Raw genomic sequence first — 24,034 nt, forward strand, 5'->3', positions numbered from 1 at the left:
GGCACTATGCTAAGTGACAAAAATACAAAAAAAAAAACCCAAAACCAGCCCTTGCCCTCAAGGAGCTCACAACCTAATAGGAAAAGCAAAATGCAAATCACTGTGGACAAATGAGACAGACAGCCTAGACTGGGAAGGCTTTATGCAGAACATGGAGCTCCAGCTGAGCCATGAAGAAAGCCCAGGCCCAGGAGAGTTTGAAGCACGGAGAGCAGCCAATGAAAACATCTGGGGTCAGGTTCCAGGAACAGCACTGGTCTATGGCGACTGAGGGCTTTCTGTTTGATCCCAGAAGCATCAAAATGGACTGGATGGTCAGGTCTGTGTCGTAGGGACATCAGTGTGATGGCTGCCCAGCCTGAACTGGAGGGATAGAGGGCCAAGCAGGGTATTCCCAGGTTAGAAGCCAGCTTTTTATTGACTACGCCGCGCTGGTGACACGGAGGATAATCAAGCCCATGGAAACCGGGGTCACTAAGAAAAAGAGGGAGAGCCCTCAGAGCGGCTGCCCATGTGTGAATGATGGGGCTGACCCAGAAATAACACTGGAAATAAGAGCTGCAGAGGGCTTTCCACTCCCTGATCCTCACAATGACATCTCCCAGAGACCCCAAGAGCCAGCTGGAGGGCTCTAAGCCAGTGGTACATCTCCTAGGAGGAGCCAGCGGGACAGGAGGCGGTCAGCGGACTGCAGCGTTTGGACAGCAGCAGAGAGCACATTCACAGTCGGACACTCCCCTCAAAGACTACAGTCAAGCTTTGTGTCCTTCACATGAAGACTCAAGAAATAAAGGACATCACTAGCCAGGAACTTCCTCCGGGCTCTTTCCTGTCTCTGAAGTCACAGCATCCCTTGTCTCACAGAAGAACAGGTCCTTCTGGCCAGGGCAAACCCTTCCGCCTGCAGGCTCAATCCCAGGCCCTCCTGTCTGCTCCTGAGCCGAACTCTGAAGAATAAATACTGAGTTCCAAGTGGAAAGGAGAAATGCAAACATTTCAACATCAGAGGTCAGCTTCTGCCAAATCAAAGAGGGAGGAGATGGAATAAGGCAAAAAGAAAATAGGTGAGTTTAACCAAGTGAGTAAAGGGGGGTGCCAGGAGCTCATCCCACAAAACCAGCCTGGGGCTACTGCAGAACATGGTTAGACCCAAACTTGAGGAGTATCAGTTTGGCAGGACAGCCTGGAGAGCCTAGATACAAAGGGAATCAAATGGGAGTAAGGCGAGAGTTCAAGAACATAACCCAGAGGCAGCAAACTGGCCCAGTGGGGAGAGCTGGCCTGGAAGGCTCAAAATTCAGCCTCAGAAACTTGCTAACTGTGGATCTGGACAAGTCACCGAATCTGTTTGCATCAGTTTCCTCAACTATAAAGAGGGGCTAATAACAGCCCCAGCTCCCAGGGTTGTAGCAAGGACCAAACAGATCACAGTTGTAGAACTTAGCACAGAGCATTTTTTTGGTGGTTCAGCTGTTTTTTGGTCATAGTCAGTGATCCCTTTGGGGTTTTCTTAACAAAGATACTGAAGTGGCTGGCCATTTCCTTCTCCGGTTCATTGTACAGATGAGGAAACTGAGGCACACGGAGTTAACTGACTTGTCCAGAATCGCACAGATAATGTCTCAAGACACATCTGAACTCACGAGAAGGAGTCTTCCTGAGTTCAGGCCCAGCCCTCTCCAACTGGGCCAGCTCACTGCCCAGGAGGCCTGTACAAAGGCTAGCTCTCTCCCTAGAGTGGTGGCCACAACTGCAAAGAATACAATGCTTGTGAACAATCTTGGGGAGGAAATGATTAAGCCGAGCCTGTGATTGGCCACTGAGGGCCACAAGACCCCAGAAGTGACGGGGGTGGGGTGGGACAAGGATGCTACTCTGACTGAAAGGATGGAGAACATCCAGACACTGAGAAAGTCTAGGGGAGAAGGAGGATGAGTTGTTTGCCTCGCTGGTGTGGGCTCATCTGCCCGTGGCTAAGCACAGGCCACATGTCCTGGCAAAACATGCTGAGGGTAACTGAAGGGCCTCAGATCCAACAGTGAGTTAGGGGTGTGCACCCCAAGCATCCCTGGAAAGGGCAGAAGAGAACAGTTTGTTCCAATGGCCATGAAGCAGACCCCTTGGAGCACTTCGAGCTTGGTCAGACAAAGACTCCAGCCCTGACTCTGGTCTTGCTTAAATGACTCAGGAAGAGAAAGTGCTTAGAATCCTCCAAGGAAAAGGGGTTGTACGCGCTCGGCCCTTCTCTGGCAGCTGTTCTGGAAGCTTCCCTCCACTATCCCTAGCTGGGCCCTCTGATTGTCTTTTCCACAGAACAGGCCCACAGACTGAGTCTCTGAGTCACCATCTCCGGAATTAAACTGACCCACATGTGGCGAGGGCTCGCTGCTCTCAGGGACTGCTCTTCTAGACGCTTCTAAACGACCCTTTTCTCCCTTTTTGAATTCTGCATTGGCGAAGTGCTCCCAGACCCCTTAACCATCTAAATGGCTATGAAAAAAGAACTGAGTCTGGGCAATGAATACAGAGCCGGGTCTGGGTTCAAATCTGATCTCAAACACATATTCCCTGCCTCGGTTTTCTCGAGTGTAAAATGGAAACAGGATGTACCCCCCAGGATTACTGAGGTTCAAACGAGGTCATATGTGCCTGGCACAAAGCAGGTGCTGAATAAATGCTGGTCTCCTTCCTCTCCCCTCCCCTCCCCACTGAAATGATTTCTCTTCAAGTTCTCGGAATTTCCTTCTTGAGAGCGAATTTCTCAAGAGAATTTTAGGTCATGGGATTCAACCTATCGTGCTGAATAAATCTGGGGAAAAACCATAAAAGGTGCTGACTGTGAATCTGTCCCACTATCTCAAATGGGTCCTGGCTGCCACAAGGCATCTTGCCCCCCACTTTGTCCTCATTCACCACATCAGACTGGTCCAACCTCAAGCCGGCCAATGCTCGTCCCCCTCAGAGGAAGACTCGAGAAGCGAGGGACATCACTGGTCAGAAATCTCCCCAGGGCTCCTTCCCTGGCTCCTCTCCCTCTGAAGTCTCAGCATCCCTTGTTTCCCAGGAAGAGGCGGCCCTTCTGGCCGTGGGCAGGCGCGATCCCAGGTCCTCCTGTCCCCCCCTTCTCTCTGACCTTCAGTGTGTGCACACCTGGACCCACCCCCGCCTTGTGGATGGGTAGTTGTGTACCTGGGCATCGCATATACACTGACATAGCCTCCTCTGCCTCCGTAGCCCTGGGGCCGAGCACACAAGGATCTCATGAAAACTCGCTAACTCAGATAATAATCCATAATCACCCCAAATCCTACCCACAGCCTCCCCCTCCTGCCTGTGCACCTTGTGCTGCTCTGGTCATGTGCGAGTCTTTGGGGACATTAAGTTCCTACTTCCTTGTAACTACTTTCTTCTACCTTTGTGCAATTGCTAGAATACCCTTCCTCCACTGCTCCCCTCACTGCAATGCTATTTTTTCCCCCTCAGGCAACTGGAGTTTTGTGATTTGCCCAGGATCACACAGCTAGGCAGTATTAAATGTCTGAGGCTGGGTTTGAACTCAGGTCCTCCTGAGTCCAGACTGGTGCTCTATCCACTGTGCCATCGAGCTGCCCCTGAAATTCTTCTGTTCCTTTAAGAAGCAGAAATTCAGATGATTCCTGATCCATGAACCCCTCCTGTTACCCACTGACCGACAGACTGATCTATCAGGTGACTTCTCTTCAAATTTCTCCCTTTGCAATTCTTGTATTCTCCCCCAGAGGGCACTGGACTTAGAAGCAGGAAACCTGGGTTTGAGTTATGATACATAAAATGATGGAGAGAGTCTCTGGGTAATCTCTTATTAATAATGCTAGCATAGTATTAATAATAGAATGGTCAGGGCAGCTAACTGGCACAGTGGATAGAGCACCAGCCCTGAAGTCGGGAGGACCTGAGTTCAAATCTGATCTGAAACCAGTTTAATATTTCCTAGCTGTGTGACTCTGGGCAAGTCATTTAACCCCCTGCCTCAGCAAAAAAAAAAAGGGTCATTTGGCTTCCTCCTTCCCACCCAAGACCCCTCACAGAACCCACTCAATGCTTCCCCACTTCCCCAAACCTGATTCTCCCTCTCGGGATCAGCCTAGCACCCCCAAGTCTGCCCGCATCACCAGCAGGGACTGATTTCTGAATGAGGAGGAATGAGGAGGGGAACCGCTGTCCCAATTCAATAAGCAGTTACTAAACACTGGACAGAAAGGACCATTTCTCTCAGAATCCCTCTGCAGGCCCTTCCCCATTGTTACATAGATCCCCCATTGGTAAAACAGAGCTCCCTAGGACCAGCTCCACATCAGCAGGCCTGGGCTCCACAGTGTACTTGCTCATCCTGGCTGTAGCATCCAGGCCAAGGCCCTCAGCCTTTCTGGGCCAGACCAGGTCTCTCTCCCCTCAATTCCAGAGCTTCGTTTTCAACTATCCACAAGTTTCCACCTACATACTTATTCTGATAATTCACTAGAAAAGATTTCTGGACTCGAGCGAGAAGAAAAGTGGGCTCAAATTCTCCCTCTGACACTTAGTAGCAAATCATTTTACCTCTTAAAGCACTATATTTTGTTGAGCTTCAGTTTCCTAATTTTTATTTTCTGAGGTTTTTTCCTCTTTTTTTTCCCCCTAGTCTTTAAAAAATGCCATTTTGTTATGAGATGATTCTTTGGTAGGAGGGGGGGGAAGAGATACTGGGGAAAATTATGATGCCCTAAAAAAGTAAAAGACAATAATTAAAACTTAATATATTAAAAACATAAGAGAGTTTAGTCTTTTGACACTATATGTTACATTAATATGCACAACATGCAAATCCTTCTTGTGGGAAATAATCTTTTTCATATTTTTGGATGGTTCTCAATTTTCTTTCTTTTTAAAAATCTTTTTAAAATTTTAAACTCCCCCCGAGGCAATTGAGGTTAAGTGACTTGCCCAGGGTCACACAGCTAGGATGTATTACACATGTCTGAGGCCAAATTTGAACTCAGTTCCTCCTGACTTCAGGGCTGGTGCTCTATCCACTGTACTACCCAGCTGCCCCCATAAAATTTCAAGCTTAAATACAAAATTTGAAATGAAAAATGTGTCATGTGTACAGCAAAACATGAAGGGATTCAAAATATAAGCAAAAAATTTCCATTTTAAGAAAGTCTCTATGTAATAAATACTGCACATGGTGTTCAGAGCTGTCCATCTTTTCTTTGCTTCCTTGTTTTCTCGAAGTTCTCTGTTGTGTATTTTTTACTTTATTTTCTCCCCTTCTTCTCTCATCCCCACCCACCCCAAGGCTACAATTAAGCGTGAATATATGTAATACACACACACACACACACACCCTTCTATGTGTGTACATATCTCTACATACATATGCATACAATATAGATATCTATAATCATGCGCATATACATTCATGTGCATACATGTAAAACCATCCCATGCTTATTTTCAGTTGTCCTGTTTTTCTGAAGGTGGCTAGCTACTTCTTCCTCCCCGAATCATTCCCTATTTTTCTCAATTTAAATAGTCTAAAACAACACCAAGAAATATGAATAACATATGGTGTAGTTTCCCCGTCTTTCTCTTTTGATTAAATCTATTTTAGTTTAACTTTGTCCCAGATCATGATTACCACCCCTACTATTTTTACATCATAAATTCTATTCCTGATCTTTATTTTATGTCTCTTGTTTTCATAACATTTCCTGAAAGCAATATATTGAGTTCAAAATTTTAATATACTAAATTTACAAATAAATTCATCCCATTCACATTCTAAACTGCTCCTTGTATAGTTCTCTCCTTCCTATTTTCTTTCTCACTCCTCTATTTTTACCTTGCCCTCGTATTCCTTAACCTATCTACCCCTCCAATAATCCCTTCCCTCATCCTCTTCTCCTATGCTATTTCCTTGTCCTCTTATTTTTCTGAATTTAGAAAACTTTTTTACTCTTATAAATATAATACATATTGCTCTTTTTTAACCCATTTCCAGTGAAAGTAAAGCTTTAACACCACCATCCCCTCTACTAACTTATTCTTTATCAACTTTTCCTTTTGCCTCATTTGTATGAAATAACTTCTCCTTTTTATCTCTCCCTGGAGTTTTATTTTAAACTCATCCCATATTAATCGGCTCAACCCAAGCCTTTCGTTCAAATTACCCATATAAAAATGATAGTCATAAAAAGAACAGATATTTCCATATATAGGAAATAAATGATTTGACCATACTGTGTCTCTCATAATTGGTCTTTAACATTTATATTTCTCCTAGATAATATGTCAGATTTTTCCTTCAGTTCTGTTTTTGTCACAAAAACCAGAAAATTTTTCAGTTCATTAAATGATTTCTCCCCTCACTCCCATTCAGGATCATACTTAACTTTACTGGGTAGATTACCATTGGTTATAATCCCAGCTCCTTTGCTCTATGAAATATAGTATTCTAAGGCCTATGATCCTTCAGCATAGTAGCTGTTAGGTCTTGTATAATTCTCATGGTAACTCCACAATATTTAAACTAATTTTTTTCTTGTTGCTTCCAATATTTCTCCTTACCCTGGGAGCTTTGAAATTTGGCTATGATAATTCCTGCTCCTGGGATCTTTTTTAGGCGGTGAATGGCAGATTTTTCTATATCTGCTTTCCTTTTTCATTCTAGAACTTCAGGGCAATTTTAATCGATTAATTTATGGTACTACTGTTTCAAGAATCTTTTTTTAATCATAATTTTCAGACATAAATTTCAACTATTCTTAGGTTTATTTTTCTTCATCAATTCTGTTCTCTAGAGCAATTATTTTTCTGATGAGATCTCACATTCTCTTCTATTTTTCTCATTCTTTTGATTGTGTTTTATTATTTGTGTTTTAGAACATCATGAATTTCCTTTTGCCCAATTCTAGTTTTCGAGGAATTATTTCTTAAGTTGTTGGTTCTTTATTTCAAGTTGGTTGACTTTCTTTTCATAATTTTCTTGACTGATTTTAAATTTTCTTTTTCTGATTTTTCCTCAGTCTTCCTTATTTGATTTTTAAAATCCTTGTAAAGTTCTTCTAAGAAATCTTTTGGGTCTTATTTGACATTCCTCATTGGAAAAGGAATGTTATTTTTAGTTCCATTATTTTCACGTGAATATGAACAGTGATCTTCTCGAATCTCATAGTAGCTGTCTATGGCTAGGTTTTTTCTCCTTTGCTAGCTCATTTTTTATTTTTATTTTTAGCAGCTATTAGTATGATCAAGTTCCAGTCTTAAAGTCTAGAGAATAATGCCCCAGGTCCTTCTTATTGTTATTTTCTGAGGTCTGTTCTGAGACGCAATCCTGGGCCCTCCTCTCCACTGCTATGCCACAGCTAGAGTCACCCCCTACCCCCTGGCTCTGGGTCTGGTCAGCACAACTGTGCTTGGCCATACCAGTCTTTGAATCTTCCTCCTCTGCCATCAGAGTCCCAGAGATGAAAGTTTCTAAGGCAGAGGCTGCCTCCCCCAGCAGATTGCCCCCAGGCTGGTTGCTGTTGATGCCACAGAGTTGGCCTGGAGGCATTTGCCCTTTACTGTGCCCCAATCTGGGCCCCAGAGGTCAGGTATTTCCAGAGGTTGTATTAGGTAGTCTTTGGAGAAGAACTGCTTTAACCTAACTCTCATATTCTTCTGATTGTGTTTTATTGTGTGTGTTTTAGAACATCATCGGTTTCCCTTTGCCCAATTCTAGTTTTTAGGGAATTATTTTCTTCAGTTCTTGGTTCTCTATTTCAAGTTGGTTGACTTTTTCATAATTTTCTTGAATTGCTCCCAGTTTTTTTCTCCTAATCTTCCCTCAATCTCTCTTATTTTTAAAGTTCTTATGAAGTTCTTTGGATTTGGGACCACCTGACATGGTGAAAGCCTGCTCTACATTCTCTCTGAGGCAATATTCTGTCTTTTTCTGGAGAGCCAAAAGTTGTCAGACTTACTTCACCATCTTGTTCATATTTTCTAGTTTGGGACTTGCTTGAGATTTGGCAAGACTATACAACGGGTCTGTGGTTACTATTAGTGACTAGATAATACCAATCTATATTCCTAAATAATCAAATTATATATGTAGATTATGGTTTATAATTTCAGGTCTGTGGTTTATGTCCAAGCCTAAATATAGAAATAAATTAAAAGGAAAAAAGTTTGCCACGTACAAGATTAAGATCAGAAAGTCCATTTCCCTGAGCATTAAGCCCAAACTATCTAATCACTGCCACCTAGAGTATTCCTGGAGCAAGTACAATTACTTGAAAAACAGTAAATTAATACATCAAATTACCCCGGCTTCCTCTCCATCTGAACAAATCCCTGCAGGTTTAAGAACTCTAGATTTGGGCTCAAAGACCTTAGGGGCAATCTCCAGCTCTGCTCTTCTATGGGAGGGATCTAAGACTGGGGTTTCCCATTTCTAAAGCGAGAGGGCCTGACTCGATGGACTCCAAATTTAGGATTGGGATACTCGGGACTGGATTTACTCATTCTTCTAAATGACTCTCAACTTCACTAATCCTAGGAGCACCCACACATACTGGAGAAACAGGACGGAAGAAAGGGGGTCCTAGGAGTCAAAGGCCCCAGCTCTGCTGCCGTGGGCTCAGTCCCCCAGAAACTTAAGAATGCCTCAGCTGTCGGAGCTGGAAGGGGCCTGGCAGGCCCTCCTGGAGGCCACCTTGGCCGTCTCCTACAGAGGAGGCATCCGTGGTCCACGGTTCACTTGCACAGAGCGCCCGAGGGGGAGGTCAAGCCCAAATGTGACCCACATCTGGGCTTTGGCTCCTGGCTAGGACTAGACGAAGTGACCTCTGCGCTCCCCAACAAGTCCAAACGTGGGCATCCTCCAAGCAGAGCCCGTAGGAGCAATCACCTTCTGCTTTGGGGAAGCCTAGAAATCAGAGGATTTGAAACCAAGAGATCTCAGATCTTATCTTTCCCCACTACACCCAAGAGTCATCCTTACCTCAGAGCCCTAATAGGCCGTTATTATTTACTGGGTGCCTGAGGCTGTGATAGGTTACAGGGGTACAGAGAAAAAACTTGGCCCCTGCCTTCCAGGAGCTTACGGAGGGCAACAAGACGCAAACAACTGCTTCCAGAGAGTAGGGAGAAGGAGCATTCAGAAGGAACACATTGGGAAGGGGGAGCCCTGGAGGGGCCTCTGCAGAAGGAAAGGGGGGCAAGAACAGAAGAAAGGCAGGGAAGCCACGCATTCCAGCCAGGAGGGCCTGCCGGGGGAAAAGGCCCAGGTCACCGAGCTGGGAGGGTAGGAAATCACATGAGGGAGAGGAATCTAAAGCTACAAAGGCTGGAAACATGGGGAAGAGCCGAGCTGGGAAGGGTTCTGACCCCAAACCTGGGGGCTGGGCAGTGCCGTCCTGTGGCTACCCCCATCACTGGCAGCTGAGCCGAGAGCGGGTAGAGTGGAGTGTTTTCCCAAAAATAATATATTGTGAGGTGCACTTGGAACCCTAGCTTCCTTCAAGAGACAGTTCAGATACAAATGAGGAAGAAGAAAAGAAATAACAGAAAATTAAATTAAATTAAATTTAAATTTAAATAACAGAAAAACTGAAAAAGGAAAAGGTCTTGTCTTATCCATCTAGTTTGACTGAAGAAGATATCTTAAAACAAAAGAAACAAATCCCAGAAGAAAGCAAAGGAAAGGGAGAAAAATTCAAAAGAAAAAAGGGAAAAACAGTCTTCATCTTTAAATAGTTCATATTCCTCTAGTAGTAAAACAGATACTCAGCCATTCTGCTGATATTTTATGCTTAAGAGATGTGAACTTGCTTCAGTAATTTTGCTTTATATTAAACTAATACTTTTCAGGAGGAAAAAAATTAGTGCATAGTAGGCTGAGTTCACAAGGGTTGAGAAAAAGTCAAGGACAACAGGAGCCCAAATCTCTACTAACTGAAGAATAATGTAGTCGAGCATGTGGAAAACTGCCCCAAAGCTAAAATCTTAAAAAAAAGAAAAGTGTAAGAGAAATTTCTGTTTAAACCAATTTTATGCACTAAATCAGAATTTTTTTACTACTCCAAAGCCTAAGGTGGCCAGAATTATCTAAAATTCACCTGATAACTTGGAACACAACTTCAGAACTTCTATTCAAAACCATTTAGGAATTTAATTCAACCATTTTCATTCAACCATTTCAATCATTTCTCAAGTGCTTTTCATGTGAAAGGCACTATGTATCATGGTATAGCATAACCAAATGATTTCTGCATATCCACATACATATGACCTTCAGGCTACAACTCAAATTACAAGAAATTCTGACACTGAAATACAACTGCAAGAGTAGTCATCTGGTGTTGAAATGAGGAAAATCTGGGTTCCCATCCTACCTCTGACATGGACATGCTACATGGCAAAGAATAAGTTATTTGAACTCATCAGTGGAGAGAATCCCAGTACCAAAACAAAAGGTCTCTGACACATAAATAGGAAAAAAGTGTAACAACAAATTGAAAAATGAAAAAAATTTTCAAAAAAAGCTGTTTTGACACATATAGCATCACAAAACTTGGATGTGACCCCTTTCCCCACACCCACTCCCACAGCATCCTGGAAGGACATGATAAACCCAAGGCTAAAAGAGTAAGATATAAATATGGACCTAAGAATAGACTTCTTTTTTTTTCTTCTGATGATAGTTTTTTATTTTCAAAATACATAAAGATCGTTTTCAACATTCATCCTTGTAAAACGTTAATCCTAACCCTTTCCTAGACAGCAAATAATCCAATACAGTTAAACATGTGCAATTCTTTTAAACATATTTCCACATTTATCATGCTGTGCAAGAAAAATCAGATCAAAAAGAAAAAGAAAAAGCAAACAAAAACAAAAAAGATGAAAGTACTATATTGTGATCCACATTCAAGCTCCATAGACCTCTTTCTGGATGCAGAGGGTTCTCTCCATCACAAGTCTATTGGATTTGGTCTAAATCACCTCACTGTTGAAAAGAGCCATGTTCATCAAAATTGATCATTGTATAATCTTTTTGTTGCTGTGTGCAATGTTCTCTTGATTCTGCTCATTTCACTCTGCATTAGTTCCTGTAAGTATTTCCAGGCCTTTCTGAAATCACCGTGATGATGGTTTCTTATAGAACAATAATATTCCATAACACTCATTACACCATAACTTATTCGGCCATTTCCCAACTGTTGGGCATCCATTCTATTTCCAGTTCCTTGCCACTATAAAAAGGCTACTGCAAGTATTTTTTCACATGTGGGTCCTTTTCCCTTTTTTATAATTTCTTTGAGATACAGAACCAATGTGACACTGCTGGATCAAAGGGTAAGCAGTTTCATAGCCTTTTGGGCTCCACCCTCAATGCATTAGTGTCCCAGTTTTCCCACACCCCCTCCAACATTCATCATTATCTTTTCATGTCACCTTAGCCAATCTGAGAGGTGTATAGTGGTGCCTCAGAGTTGTCTTAATTTGCATTTCTCTAATCATTAGTGATTTAGAGCATTTTTTCCTCTGACTAGAATTGGCTTTAATTTTGTCTGAAAATTGTCTGTTCACATTCTTTGACCATTTACTAACTGGAGAATGGTTTGAATTCTTGATAAATTTGAATCAATTCTCTATATTTCAGAAATGAGGACTTTATCAGAACACTTGAATGTAATCTTTTCTCCCAGTTTTCCACTTCCCTTCTAATCATGCTGCTTGGTTTTATTTGGACAAAAAATTTTTTTTTAAATTTAATATAATCAGAATCATGCATTTCATAATATTCTCTAGTTCTTCTTTGGCCATAAATTCCTTTCTTCTTCAGATATGAGAGGTAGACTGTCCCTTGTTCTCTTAATTTGCTGATAGTATCACTCTTTATGTCCAAATCATGAAAGCATTTCGACTTTATCTTGATAAAGAATATTAGGTACTGGTGAATGTCTAGTTTCTGCCATAGTAATTTCCAATTTTCCCAACAATTTTTGTCAAATAGTGAGTTCTTATCCCAAAAGCTGGGCTCTTTGGCTTTGTAAAACACTAGATTACTATAGTCATTGGCTATTATGTCTTATGAACCTAACCTACTCCACTGATTAACTATTCTATTTCTTAGCCAGTTCTAAATGGTCTTGATGACCATTGCTTTATAAAATAGTTTTAGATCTGGTACAGCTAGGTCATTTTTGTTTGCATTGTTCCCATTAATTCCTTTGAAATTTTTTACTTTATGTTAAGAACAGACTTCTTAAAACAACTGTGTGGTCCTGTAATGATTAATGCAGGCTTGGATAACTTCATGATTGTCTTTTTGATACAATCCAAAAGACGACTGCTTAGTTTTCTCTTCCTCCAGCCATACACTGCTTTTCTGGCCTGTAAGGTCAAAATGATTTCCCAGAAAAGTTTATAGGTCACAACATCCAACCTAGAGAATGAATCCCCACACCTCTACTATCCTGGTCACCCAGCTTGGTCACAGCTTGCAGGATTTCTGTCATCGGGGCCCACTGCAACTCAGAGACGGCCTAAGCTACTGATCAATCAACAAACAAGCATCTAGACAGAAAAAGGAAATGATAAATGCTGGAATGTATGTAGGAAAACTGAGGTACGTATGCACTGCTGATGGAGTTGTGAACTGATCCAACCATTCTGGAAAGCAATTTGGAACTCTACCCAAAGGGCTATCAAACAGCGCATGACCTTTGATCCAGCAGTGTCTCTACTGGGCCTGTATCCTAAAGAAATCTTAAAGGAGGGAAAGGACCCACATGTGCAAAAATATTTTATAGCAGCTGTTTTTGTGATTGTAAAGAATTGGAAAGTTAGGGGATGTCCATCAATTGAGGAATGGCTGAACAAATTGCGGTGTATGAATATAATGGAACACTGTTGTTTTATAAGAAATAATGAGCAGGCAGATTTCAGAAAAACCTGGAAATACTCACGTGAACTGATGCTGAGTAAAGTGAGCACAAATGAGCCCAGGAGAACATTATACTCAGTAACACCAAGATTATGTGATGATCAATTATGACCGACTTAACTCTTCTCAGCAATAATCATCCAAGACAATTCCAACAGACTTAGGATAGAAAATGCTATCCATATCCAGAAAAAGAACCATGGAGTCTTGAATACAAATCAAAGTATACTGTTTTTACTTTCTAAAAAAAATCTGTTTTCTGTTTTTTCTTTCTTGTGGCTAAAATCTTTTATTCTGATTCTTTCACAACATGATTAATATGGAAATATGCTTAACATGATTGTATGAGAAGCCTATATCGGAGTGCTTATTGTCTTGGGGCAGGAAGAAGAAAAATCTGCAATTCACAATCTTACAAAAATGAATCTTGAAAACTATCTTTACTTGTATTGGAAAAAAAATAGAACACTATTAAATGGAAGGAAAAACAAGCATCCATTAAGTGCCTACTATGTTCCTGGCTCAAAACTTAAAAAGAAAACAAAACAATGGATGTTAAAAATTGTAATTGGAAATTCTGGACAAAGAATGAAAACCTACTTGTAAGGGCTTTACATTATACTGGGGAAACAAGAAGTAGAAATATACATATACAGACACAGAAACATATACATATATATTTGTGTATACAAACACACACAAAAAAAAATGCTAAAAAGTGGTTACCTAAGGTTTAGGAGGGAAGGCACTAGCAGTTGCTGGGATCGGAAAAGGCTTCATGTAACAATAATAATATTTAACGTTAAAGTTGGTAAAGAAGGGCAGCTAGATGGCACAGTGGTTAGAGCCCCAGCCTGAAGTCAGGAGGACTGACCTGAGTTCAAATCTGACCTCAGACACTTAATACTTCCTGGCTGTGTGACCCTGGGCAAATCATTTAACTCCAATTGCCTCAGCAAAAAAAAAAAAAAAAAAAAAAAAAAAAAGTTTACAAAGAGTTTGATACAAATTATCTCATTTGATTTTCACAACAACTTGGGAGGAAGCATTATGATTATTCCCATTTCAGAGTTAAGAAAACCAAGGCAGACAAGTCAGCTGGCTTGCCTGGGGGGATCACAGAATTTCTAGGGGTCTACAGCTGGATTTGAACTAGAGTCCCATAGCTCCCAGGTCCAGGGTTCTGAACACTGGAGCTACCTTCCTGGGTCTTAAAAGAGAAGGGGCTTTTGCATAGTAAGGATGACGTAACCAGGCTGGCCAGTGCAAAGGCCTGTAGAAGAGAGATGGCCTGCCGTTGCATGAGAACAGAGAAGGCCAGTATGGCTGGCAGAGGGAAGAGGGGGAGTAACATCCCAAGAAGCTGGAATGGTAAGTCAACGGGAGTTTCCGCAGGGCTGTAAAAGCTAAAAATGCTAGTCCTTGCCTGAAAGGTCCAAACAGGGAAACCGGCCTGCACACAACAGGAAGAAGTCACCCAGTAAATGCCAGGTAATGAGGAAGAGGGAGAGTCCGCTCAGAGGCAGTGCAAGCTGCATTTCAATGGATGCTAAGATTGTAATATGGGGAGGTAAGGAGCAGGAGGGCACAAGCATGGAGGGGCAGTCTGGGTGAGGGCCCAAGGGGGGAGACTGGGTATTGTGCGAAAAAAAGCAAGGAAGGAAAAGGGGTTGGGCTCTCGAGAAGTGTCAGTCTGGAAGGCCAGCGGGCACACATGGGCACCTATCTGGAGTCAGGTTAGGGCTTTAGATGCCAAAAAGGCATTTGTCCTGACCCTGGCAGGGGAGTATGCCAGGGGAATACACTGAGAGGAGTTGAGAGGCCAAGAGGCCTGCAGCAGTCTGGCAGCCAGCTTCTTAAACCGGAGGGTCACAACCCCATATGGGATCTTGTAACTGAACATGGGAGCCCCAAAATTATGATTTATCCTCGTACAAGTGTGATTTGCACACCTAATTTACAGATCTATATACCAGAGGTCACATAAAAATTTCTCAGATGAAAAGGGTCACAAGTGGGGAAAAAAAACGAAGTCCTGGTTTAGGAGACAGTGGCTGGGCAAGAGCTAAACAAATGGTGGCATGTGAATGTAATGAAACAATAAAATGAAGAGAAAGAGTGCTACAATGGCAGGGAGGCTTCTGGGAAGACTCCTGTGAACTGAGGCAGAAGCCAGCTGACAGAACCAGCAGCCAAAGACAGGACAAAAGAAATGAAAAGAATTCCTCCTCGGCTCCCCCAGCCAAAAAAAAAAAAAAGGAATATTTTGGTGTCCATATTGACCAACTTTGGCCCCAAAGAAATAAAAACTAAAGCTCCCTTTTTTTTCCCCATAGAGGAGATCCCTCCAAGCCTCCCTTTGGTCAGACCCCGGCTGCTCATGTTGCATCCTGCAGGTGTCTTCTCTCTCCCAGCTCTGGCCTCCCTCCCTTCTTCCCTCCCCACTACTGTCAGCTCCCTCCCCCATCAGAGTGTCCGCTCCTTAGGAGGAGGGGCAGGGATAACCGATTTGGTCTGGCTTCTCTCTGCACCTTTGTCCCCAACACAGGACCAGGAGCGCAGCATTTAACAAGCACTCCATCGCAGGGGCCCAAGACGATGGGGTGACACTGACAACACGTGAAAAGTCTCAGGGATCCCGTCACAGGTGACAGCACTTGGCAAAGCACCCTGCAAATAATCTCATTTTACCTCCCTGGGAGGTCGGTGCTGTTATTCTCCTCGTATTACAAATGAGAGTGCTGAGGCGGAGAGAAGTGAAGCATCTTGCCCAGGATCCCCCAGCCCAATGTACCAGTCACAGGAAGCAGGAGAGGCGGAATTCGAACTCCTCTCCCAGACTCCAGGTCCCAGGCTCTATCCCAGGCTGAACCACTAGCAGGAGAACAACAGCAGAAAATCTTCAAGTTTTTCCAAAGACTTTTCCTGTATTCTCTCACCACAAGACTAGGCTGCTGGGTTAGTCCTGGTGAATCTTTCCCCCCTTCCCCCTTTATTCATCCTTTGTTATATTCAAGAGAAGTTTCCCTAGGAAGACAGGAAGGGGAGGAATAGTTCTGAAAATGAAGGCCACGTAAATGCCAGAATGCTAGAGAAAAGGGGGCTCAGAATTATTGAGAACCAGAAAGCAGAGGCATCATCTGCCCCAGCTCCTGACGGCCAACGCTGGAGTTTCTGGGGCACGCCTGAGCCACATGGGCCTTCCCATATTCCCTGTGACCTCGGTAGAAAATGTGCTGCTCAAGGCTGACCTCAGAAAAACCCGGAAAGACCTACATGAACTGATGCTGAGTGAAGCAGGCCAAGCTGGGAACACACTGTACCCAATGACATGATGGACTTGGCTCTTCTCAACAATGGCGTGCTTCGAGATAGTTCCAAGGAACTTGGAATGGAAAATGCCAAATGCATCCAGAGTAAGAACCACAAGGAGTGAATGTGGTTCAAAGAACAGTATTTTTACTTTTTTGGTTTGTTTTCTTTCTCGTGGTTTTTTCCCCCTTCTGCTCTGATTTTTCTTGTATAGCAAGACAAATATGGAAATATGTTTTAAAGGACTGTACATACATATCTATATCAGATTACTTGCTTTCTTGGATGGGAGGAGATAAGGGAGGCAGGGAAAACATTTAGAACACAAAGTCTTACAAAAATGAATGCTGAAAATTCTTTATATGTATCTGGAAAAATAAAATACTATTGGGGGGGGGGGTGAAACATGCGCTGCTGAGCAGAGAGCTATAAGGAAAGGAGGAGCACAGAAGTCAAAGCTGCTGAACAAGCAGTGGCAGAAGGCAGGACGGTCAAGCTCAGCTAAGGCCTTATAAGACATTCCCAACAGAAAAGGAGGGGCGTTCCCAGATGAGTGATGGTTGCAACCATCTCCTACTAAGGATACCCTGGCTCTCTCCCAGGTTAGCAAGAGTCTCTCCTGATAAAATCTGATGGTCTTTTCTGAGGGCTCTTTCCCCCTGGCCTTGGGAGCCCCAGACCCTGCAGATATGTCTTTCCTCCCTGGGTTTTTATGACTCTCTCTCAGAAGAAAGGGAATATAAATACTGTTATTGTTCTCATTTTCTAGGCAAGGAAACTGAAGTCTAAAGAGGTCAAGGGAGAATAACAAGCAGGCAAAACCAAAGTCAAAGCAGAAAGAGTTATTAGAGAAAGTTTAATTTTTTGTGAATTTTTATTTTGTTCAGCATTATTTCTTCTGTTTACTTAATATAATAAATAATATTATTTAGTTAATGACTTCTTTAAAATATTTATTCTCCAAGCATAGGCACTAGACTGAGGCCTGGGATACTAAGGTAAGGCAAAGTTTTCCTTTCTTCTTGAAGCATACAGACCTATCTGGAAACATGAGGGCTACCTCCCAAGGAAACAGAAGGAAATCTCTGCTTCTATCTTGAATCTCTGCAGTTTGAAGGGTCATCGGCTGATGGCTGACCTTTAAGGACCACTGGTGCCCATGGTAGAGTAGAACCTCCCCAAGCTTGCAAACTCCTGGAAAAGTCTTTAAGAAGCCAGAGCCATTGCAGAGCACAGAGAGGCAAGGGCAGTGTGCTGCAGAGGAAATAGGCCTTTACAAGAAGTTGGAAAAAGTGGGTTCGCCTCTTCCCTCTGCACATTCTCCCTTTCTAAACCACCCCATTGATCTGGGATTCAGCGGTATCGCCCAAGGATGCAGGGCCGAGGCTAGGTGACCTCAGAAGCTAGGGCTTCTCCCCTCCATCAATTTTCCTATGCACCCCTTAGGGGAAGGGGGAGACGGAGCAAGGACTATCTAAGGTCCCTTCTAGATCTCCACAGGTGTCTAGGAATCTGGGGATCCCACCGAAGGAAGTTTTTTAAAAGCCGGACGTAAGCCTCAGAAGGAACTTGGGAAATGTGTAAGCAGTGAGCATCAGAGACCCAGGGTCTGCTGGAAGCCCTCTTCAGCGCCTCAGCTCAGGCTTGCTCCTCCAAGCCCTTCTCCATCTCCTGCTCTCAGCACTGCCCCATCACCTTTCCAGGCACCATCTACCTGAGAGGCCCTTTGGTACCACTTCTTGAGCCTGATTCTTTCCAGCTGATACCTGCCTGCCAAAGGGCCTCCTTGGCAAACGAGTATTCTATGAACACTTGGAAGGGATCCAGATCAGCCTGGCACCTAACGAAGGAACCCTCCTCTGAGCCTCCTCGGGTGGTTGGCTGGTCCCTGCCTGAGTAATTCTAGGGAGAGAGAACCGCCCCACAAAGGAGATGGTCAGTTCTCTCATCAAATTCTACTGAGATCTAAGGGTCTGCTCATTGTTACTCCTGTAACCTTTCTCTTAAAATAAAGGGTCAGAAATGCCTTGAGGGTCATTTGGATTTTTCCCCATCTGCCCCCTCCATGGAATAAGGGGCAGTTAAAGACAATAACCATGTGCCTCCTTCCAGGAGAAGTTCCAGGGGCATTGAGGGCAGTCACATCACAGATCTCAATTCCTGTCTTTTATTCTTGTGGACATGGCTGCCGGGTGCTCTCCTGGCTCTCTCAGATCGCTATTCATTAATTCATACAAATCTTTCAAGTTTCTCTGCATTCCTGGCATCTGTGCTTTCTCCAGGATGGCCATATTCCCTCATGTTGGTTCCCAGCCAAGTGGCCTCCACTGTTTCCAGGTCTCTGCTCTCACAGACAGTCCTGCTGGGAAGGTCTGGGTGGTTGTGGGGCCTTCTCATCCATCTGGACTGTTAGCACAGAAACAAAAGCAACCTTCTTGGGTAAGGACATTTTAGTAATTTTGTGAGGGAACTGCTAATTTACAACTCTTTTCTAGAACCAGTAGGGCCCGATTTGAAGCTCCACTTGCAGTATATTAGTAAGTTTGCCTTCCAATAATCTATCTTTTACCCTCTTTGTTCATTTGCTAGGTCACGAGGTCAAGGAAGCTAAAAGCCACATTAGTCCCTCCTCTTTACATCACTGAGCAAATGGGAGAAAACAGAGGCCCGCGAGGGTAAGTGATAAAGCTGAAAACCCAGTTCTCCGGGATCCGAGTCGAGCACTCACTCCCGGGACATTATGCCGCTCCTTAGGTTCCAGACTCTCCTCACCTTGCCAATAGCCCAAAGGAGAGAACCAGGTGGCCTCCACTGAAACACTTCATTTTACAATTATTCCTTCCCAACCCTACAAGAAGAGTTATGACTCTCTATGACCCTCACTATGACCACAGAGGGAAGGAGCTTGGCAACGGTCACACGGCTGGTGAGTGGCTGATCCCGAACTCAAACCCAATCTTTGACTCTCAGTTTAACCCAATGCCTGGCATACAGATGGTGCTTAATAGATATTTATTGGGTAACTGATTCATCTCAAGATCAAGGGTCATGCTCCCACCCTCTACGGCATAAAGTTTGGGAAAGTTTATTCTCATCCAAGGTGATTTGGTATACATTTCAAGAAACATTTAAGTGAACAAACATTAAACACCTACTGTATACAAAAAGAGTTTATTAAGATCAATGAATGAATGAAATGACCAGGATAACAGCCTTTCAAAGTCATGGGTACATCTGAGGAGTCTCAATGAGTCACATGACGATCACCAAAGATGGATGTTAACCTCTTTTAAGATATCTGAAAGCATCTTTTTTTTCCTCCCTCTGAAGGGTTCCAATCTGAAGTCTCATCTGCCTGACCGTACTCATCTTATAGTCTAGCATCTTTGTGCGAAAACTGATATAACACTAAGCCTAAAAGAAGATGGCAAAGAAAAACAAAGAAAGAGCTATGAGAGAAAGTATAATGGACCCAGATGACAGATGTTAAAGTGAGAATGAAAAACATTTGCAGCCAATCTGGAGGGCCTGTCTACAATGAAGGGGCCTCTGAGGGGAAGGATAGAGAGGACTTGACAAAATGCTCTGAAATCAGAGCATCCAAAACATTCATTTTTTAGCATTCTCTGAAACATAGCCTTCCCAGGAAAAAAAAAAAGAAAGAATGAGAGAAAGAAAGCTACTTACTCTGAGTCTAACACAGCCTCTTCGGGAACCTCTCATCATTTTGTCCTTGGACTGAAAGAAAAACAAAAACATGCCATAAAATATTTATATTACAAATAAAATTTGGCCTATTTGTTATTATGAGCAAGATTTTTTTTTTTTTTAACTATAGTGTATTTTAGAAATATCTTGGGATGAAAAGACAAGATTTTAGAGTTGTATATCGCTATCCCCCTTCCCCCACCAAATTTACAAAAGACAAAGAAATTAAAAATTAGGATTTGAAACTACTCTTGTGAGTATGGGATGCTTTTTGTAGTCATTTTAAGATTATGACAAGGCTCTTTCCTCGTGACAATCCTGTGAGATTCCTAGTTTACAAAGGACTAAACTAATAAGGCTCAGAAACTTGAAAATACAGGTCCAGGGATCCCGGTGTCAGGCAGGGACAATGCTGGAGTCCAGATCTCAAAATCTCTGACAATTTTAAGGCTTGTACAATGCCGTTATAGTAAAATTTCAATCAAAGCTCAAATGAACCAGATCTCAATGGGCTGGATTTCCACACACCCTGCCAGAAAAGAGAGTGAATTCTAAGACAAGAAAATCCAAAACTTTTCAGGGTATAAAACTAGTATCTGTAGAAGTTCATTCTTTTACATCTATTGAATATGACGGGGGAACACTGAAACACACACACACACTCTCTCTCTCTGTTTTTGACTTTGGGGGGAAACTTGAGAAACTCCTGAACCCTCGGAGAAGCTCTCCCCTGAGAGACCAGCTCTAGGGAATCAAGATAAAGTGGTTTCATTCTGTTATCTGGGTGGGACTAATTGAGTTTAGGACCACTCCAACTTAGCCAGAGCTAGAGATCTAGATTTCTATGGACCTCTAATGAGTTGGAAATTAGTATAGAGACACTCATTCAAATGGAAAATTTCTATTCAATTTGCCAAGATTTCAACAACCTGCACCCAGGCCCTAGCTAAAGTCTCAAATTATAAGAAAGGGCAACTTGGGACTCATTCCTTGCAGAGGGCCAAAAGCAGGAATCATGCCAAGGAACCTCTCTCTTGCATAGCTGTCTTTGAGGACCCTTTGCCTGCTGAGAGGACATTCTCTTTTCAGTGTTGATCCCTCTTTAGCTCTCTCACCTATTTCATTAACAGGACCACACTCCTCTTTACCTCTCTGTGGGGATTTCTCTGCTAGGACTTTACCTTGCCTCTGTCCTATCAAAGGCTGGCTTCTCAGTTCCAACAATAAACTTCTTTGGCCAGTCTAATTTTTTGGGTTCACAAGTTCTTTTACGAAGGACCTGGGGACCGACCAGAGGGGGTTCCCACAACTCTCTGCCCTGCGCCGAACCTCATCAAATATTACTATGAAAGATGAAGTTTGACCTAGTAGATAAGAGCTGGCCTTAAGAGACAAGACCTGAATTCAAGTCTCACTAATAAGTATATTAACTGTGTCATCTTAGCAAATCATTCACCCTCTCCTAGGCAACTCTCACAGTCTATAAAAATAAATACTATTGTCCCTAAACTCAAGGAGCTTATTTCTATACAAGTCTTCTTTCTCCCAAATAGAATACACAAGGTGTAAAGATCTATAAGAAATAAAAAATAGTTTCTGAGTAAAAGGGAACACTAAGGGACAAAAGCATCAGAGAAGCAGCTCTGAGTGATAGGAAGGGTTTCTACCGGCCAGACAGCAGAAGATAGGACATTATCCAAGCGAGTCAAGATCCGGGGTGGGAAAGATCCCTCACAGCTGAGGGACTGTTCGGTAGCCTGGTTGGTGGGGAGCACGGAGTAAATGAAGGGTGGTCTCATGCTGGATGGCCAACTGGGAAGGGGAGCGAGAGTCAGACTGCAAAGGCTGGGGATCGCCAGGGCAAGGAATGTGGGCTGAATTCAGTGCTTCCAGCCAAACATGGGCTCCAGCTTGTTGGTTCTAAGTCAGTAATTTGGTCTTCCCATTCCTCTCTAACATCCTCATAGGTGGAATTTCTCATCACTGTGTAGGAAACTAGGTTCTAGGGCAAAAGCCAGCATTCTCTCCCTGGCAACAAACTGCCTCTTCCTCTCAATCTCCAGGCCTGTGGACTCCATGAAACTAAGCCAGTCAGTGCAGGGACAAACCAACTGGCCATGGCTCTCTAAAGGCGGAGGACGGCAGAAGGCTGCTCTCACTCTCGCTCCCGCTCCCACTCCCTTTTCTTTCTCTGAGAGACAAAGACAGAGGAGGAGAAGCTTCAGAAGGGGAAAGCCTGGACATTTACACACACTGCCTTTCCACAGTGAAGTTCATGAAACTAGTCATTTAGGAAAAGCTGTCACAGCAATAACAAACACTTATCTGGTGGTTGAAGGTTCACAAAGTACTTCATACTGTGTCAGCTGATCCTCACAACAAATACTGCGAGGTAAAGTCTGACCGATGAGGAAACTCGGACTGGGAAGAGTCAGTGAGTGATCTGTCCAGGGAGCGTGTACAGGGCAGGAGTTGCCCTCAGAGGCCTGGCAAGGTCACTGAACCTCTCTGAGCCACACTTTCCTCAGCTGCAAAATGGGAGGATAATACCTGTAGCCTTAAGCTCTGACTTTGTGCAAGGCATTGAGAACACAAAGAAAAAATGTCCCTGTTCTCCAGAAACCACAGCTGAAAAGGGAGACAGCAGGCAAGGACGCTAAGAAACCAGATCTACCAGGATGGGCTGCAGATGACCGGCAGAGGGAAAGGCTCCCACTGAAAGGGAGGAGGAAAGGCTCACTGCAGGGCTAGCGCTTCAGGGAAGCCAGGAGGCAGAGGCAGGAGGAGGAGCACTCTGGGACTGGGCCCGGTGTCACCGAGTCTAGGGGGAGGGGGATAAGGCATAAAAAGGCTGGAAAGGTTGGGAGGGTTTCAAATGCCAGCGGAGGATCTGATATCTGATCCTGGTGATGAGAGGGAGTGACTGACATGGCCAGAGCTGTGACATGGAGCAAGCTGCCGCCAGGCTATGGCAGCAGCGCAGGTGGGAGGTGATGAGACACCCCCCCCCCCCCCCCCCCCCCGCGGTGTCCGGGGGAAAACCGGAACTGAATAAGGGGACACTGCCCGGGCGGATCGGAGCTGGGCAAGGAGACAGTGACAAACTGCGGACGACCCCGGGGTGAGGACCTGTGGGACCTGGAGAGTGGTGTTCCCCTCCACGGTCCAGGCTGCCTTCGGTCCTGTACAGGAGGCAGCTGGAGAGAGGAGCCTGCAGGGCAGCAGAGACCTGGATCCTCAGATCTGACTATCAGCAGCAAAAACCTGACTTTTACAGAATCCCTGAGCTGATGAGATCACCACTTAAAGTAGTAAAAGGGAGCAGAGAAGGCTCACAGGCTTCCGAGAAGGTTGTGAGGAAAGAGTTTTGTAAACCTGAACATGCTTTGTCGACATAAGCTATCATTCATGAAAAAACTTTAGATTGCCTAAATCACTCCCTGAAATCCTTTGCCTATTCCCCTTAAAACAAAAAGGAGAGAAAAAGTCACACAACTAATTAGCATATTGAAAAAGCCTGACCATATGTTCCATGTTCCACATTTGCAGACCTGTCTTCCCCACATCTTGCAAAGAAGCGAGTCGGGGAAGTTATCTTCTTCAGGAGAAATTTAAAATAAAAACTGCATAGCTTAGAGTTATTGCAACATAAACCCACAGCAGCGTTACTCAGAAATAATGGCAATTAGACTAGTGATAACAGAGAGGAGAAATAGCTTCCCCTCCTACTGAGTCATCAATACCAGAAAATACTACAATGAAATCTGCCAACCCATGCAACTCTCTATTTCTTTACTGAAATGGAGAGAGCAATGCAATTCATGAAAAACTGAAAGAACAATCTGGAACAATGGTGAAGAGCAAGAGAGGAATGGGAAGTCGGAACCGTGTCTTTTCTAAGTTACACAACACTCAACAAATCAGATCAAAACAGCATTTTTTTTTACTAAAGGGCCAGGGATCTAACCCTTAGTATGTGCCTTTCTATACGAAGAAAAACAAAGATGGCACAAAACACAAGATAAAGAGGAAGGATATCTATTTTTATATTTCCGT

The 24,034-nt window shown here is 43.5% G+C and overlaps 1 protein-coding gene across 4 annotated transcripts in view; it reads right to left on the reverse strand.

Moving 5' to 3' along the window:
* Window positions 1-24,034, reverse strand: part of OSBPL9 (oxysterol binding protein like 9) — a 138,760-nt gene that overhangs the window by 96,437 nt on the left and 18,289 nt on the right. For all 4 annotated transcript variants that reach the window (XM_023501555.2, XM_023501554.2, XM_012547479.3 and 1 more), the window contains exon 2: window positions 19,958-20,008. In XM_023501555.2, coding sequence (XP_023357323.1) covers window positions 19,958-20,008 — 51 coding nt within the window. The remainder of the gene's footprint in view (window positions 1-19,957; window positions 20,009-24,034) is intronic.

Source organism: Sarcophilus harrisii, chromosome 4, assembly GCF_902635505.1.
Source record: "Sarcophilus harrisii chromosome 4, mSarHar1.11, whole genome shotgun sequence".
NCBI classification, from domain to species: Eukaryota; Metazoa; Chordata; class Mammalia; order Dasyuromorphia; family Dasyuridae; genus Sarcophilus; species Sarcophilus harrisii.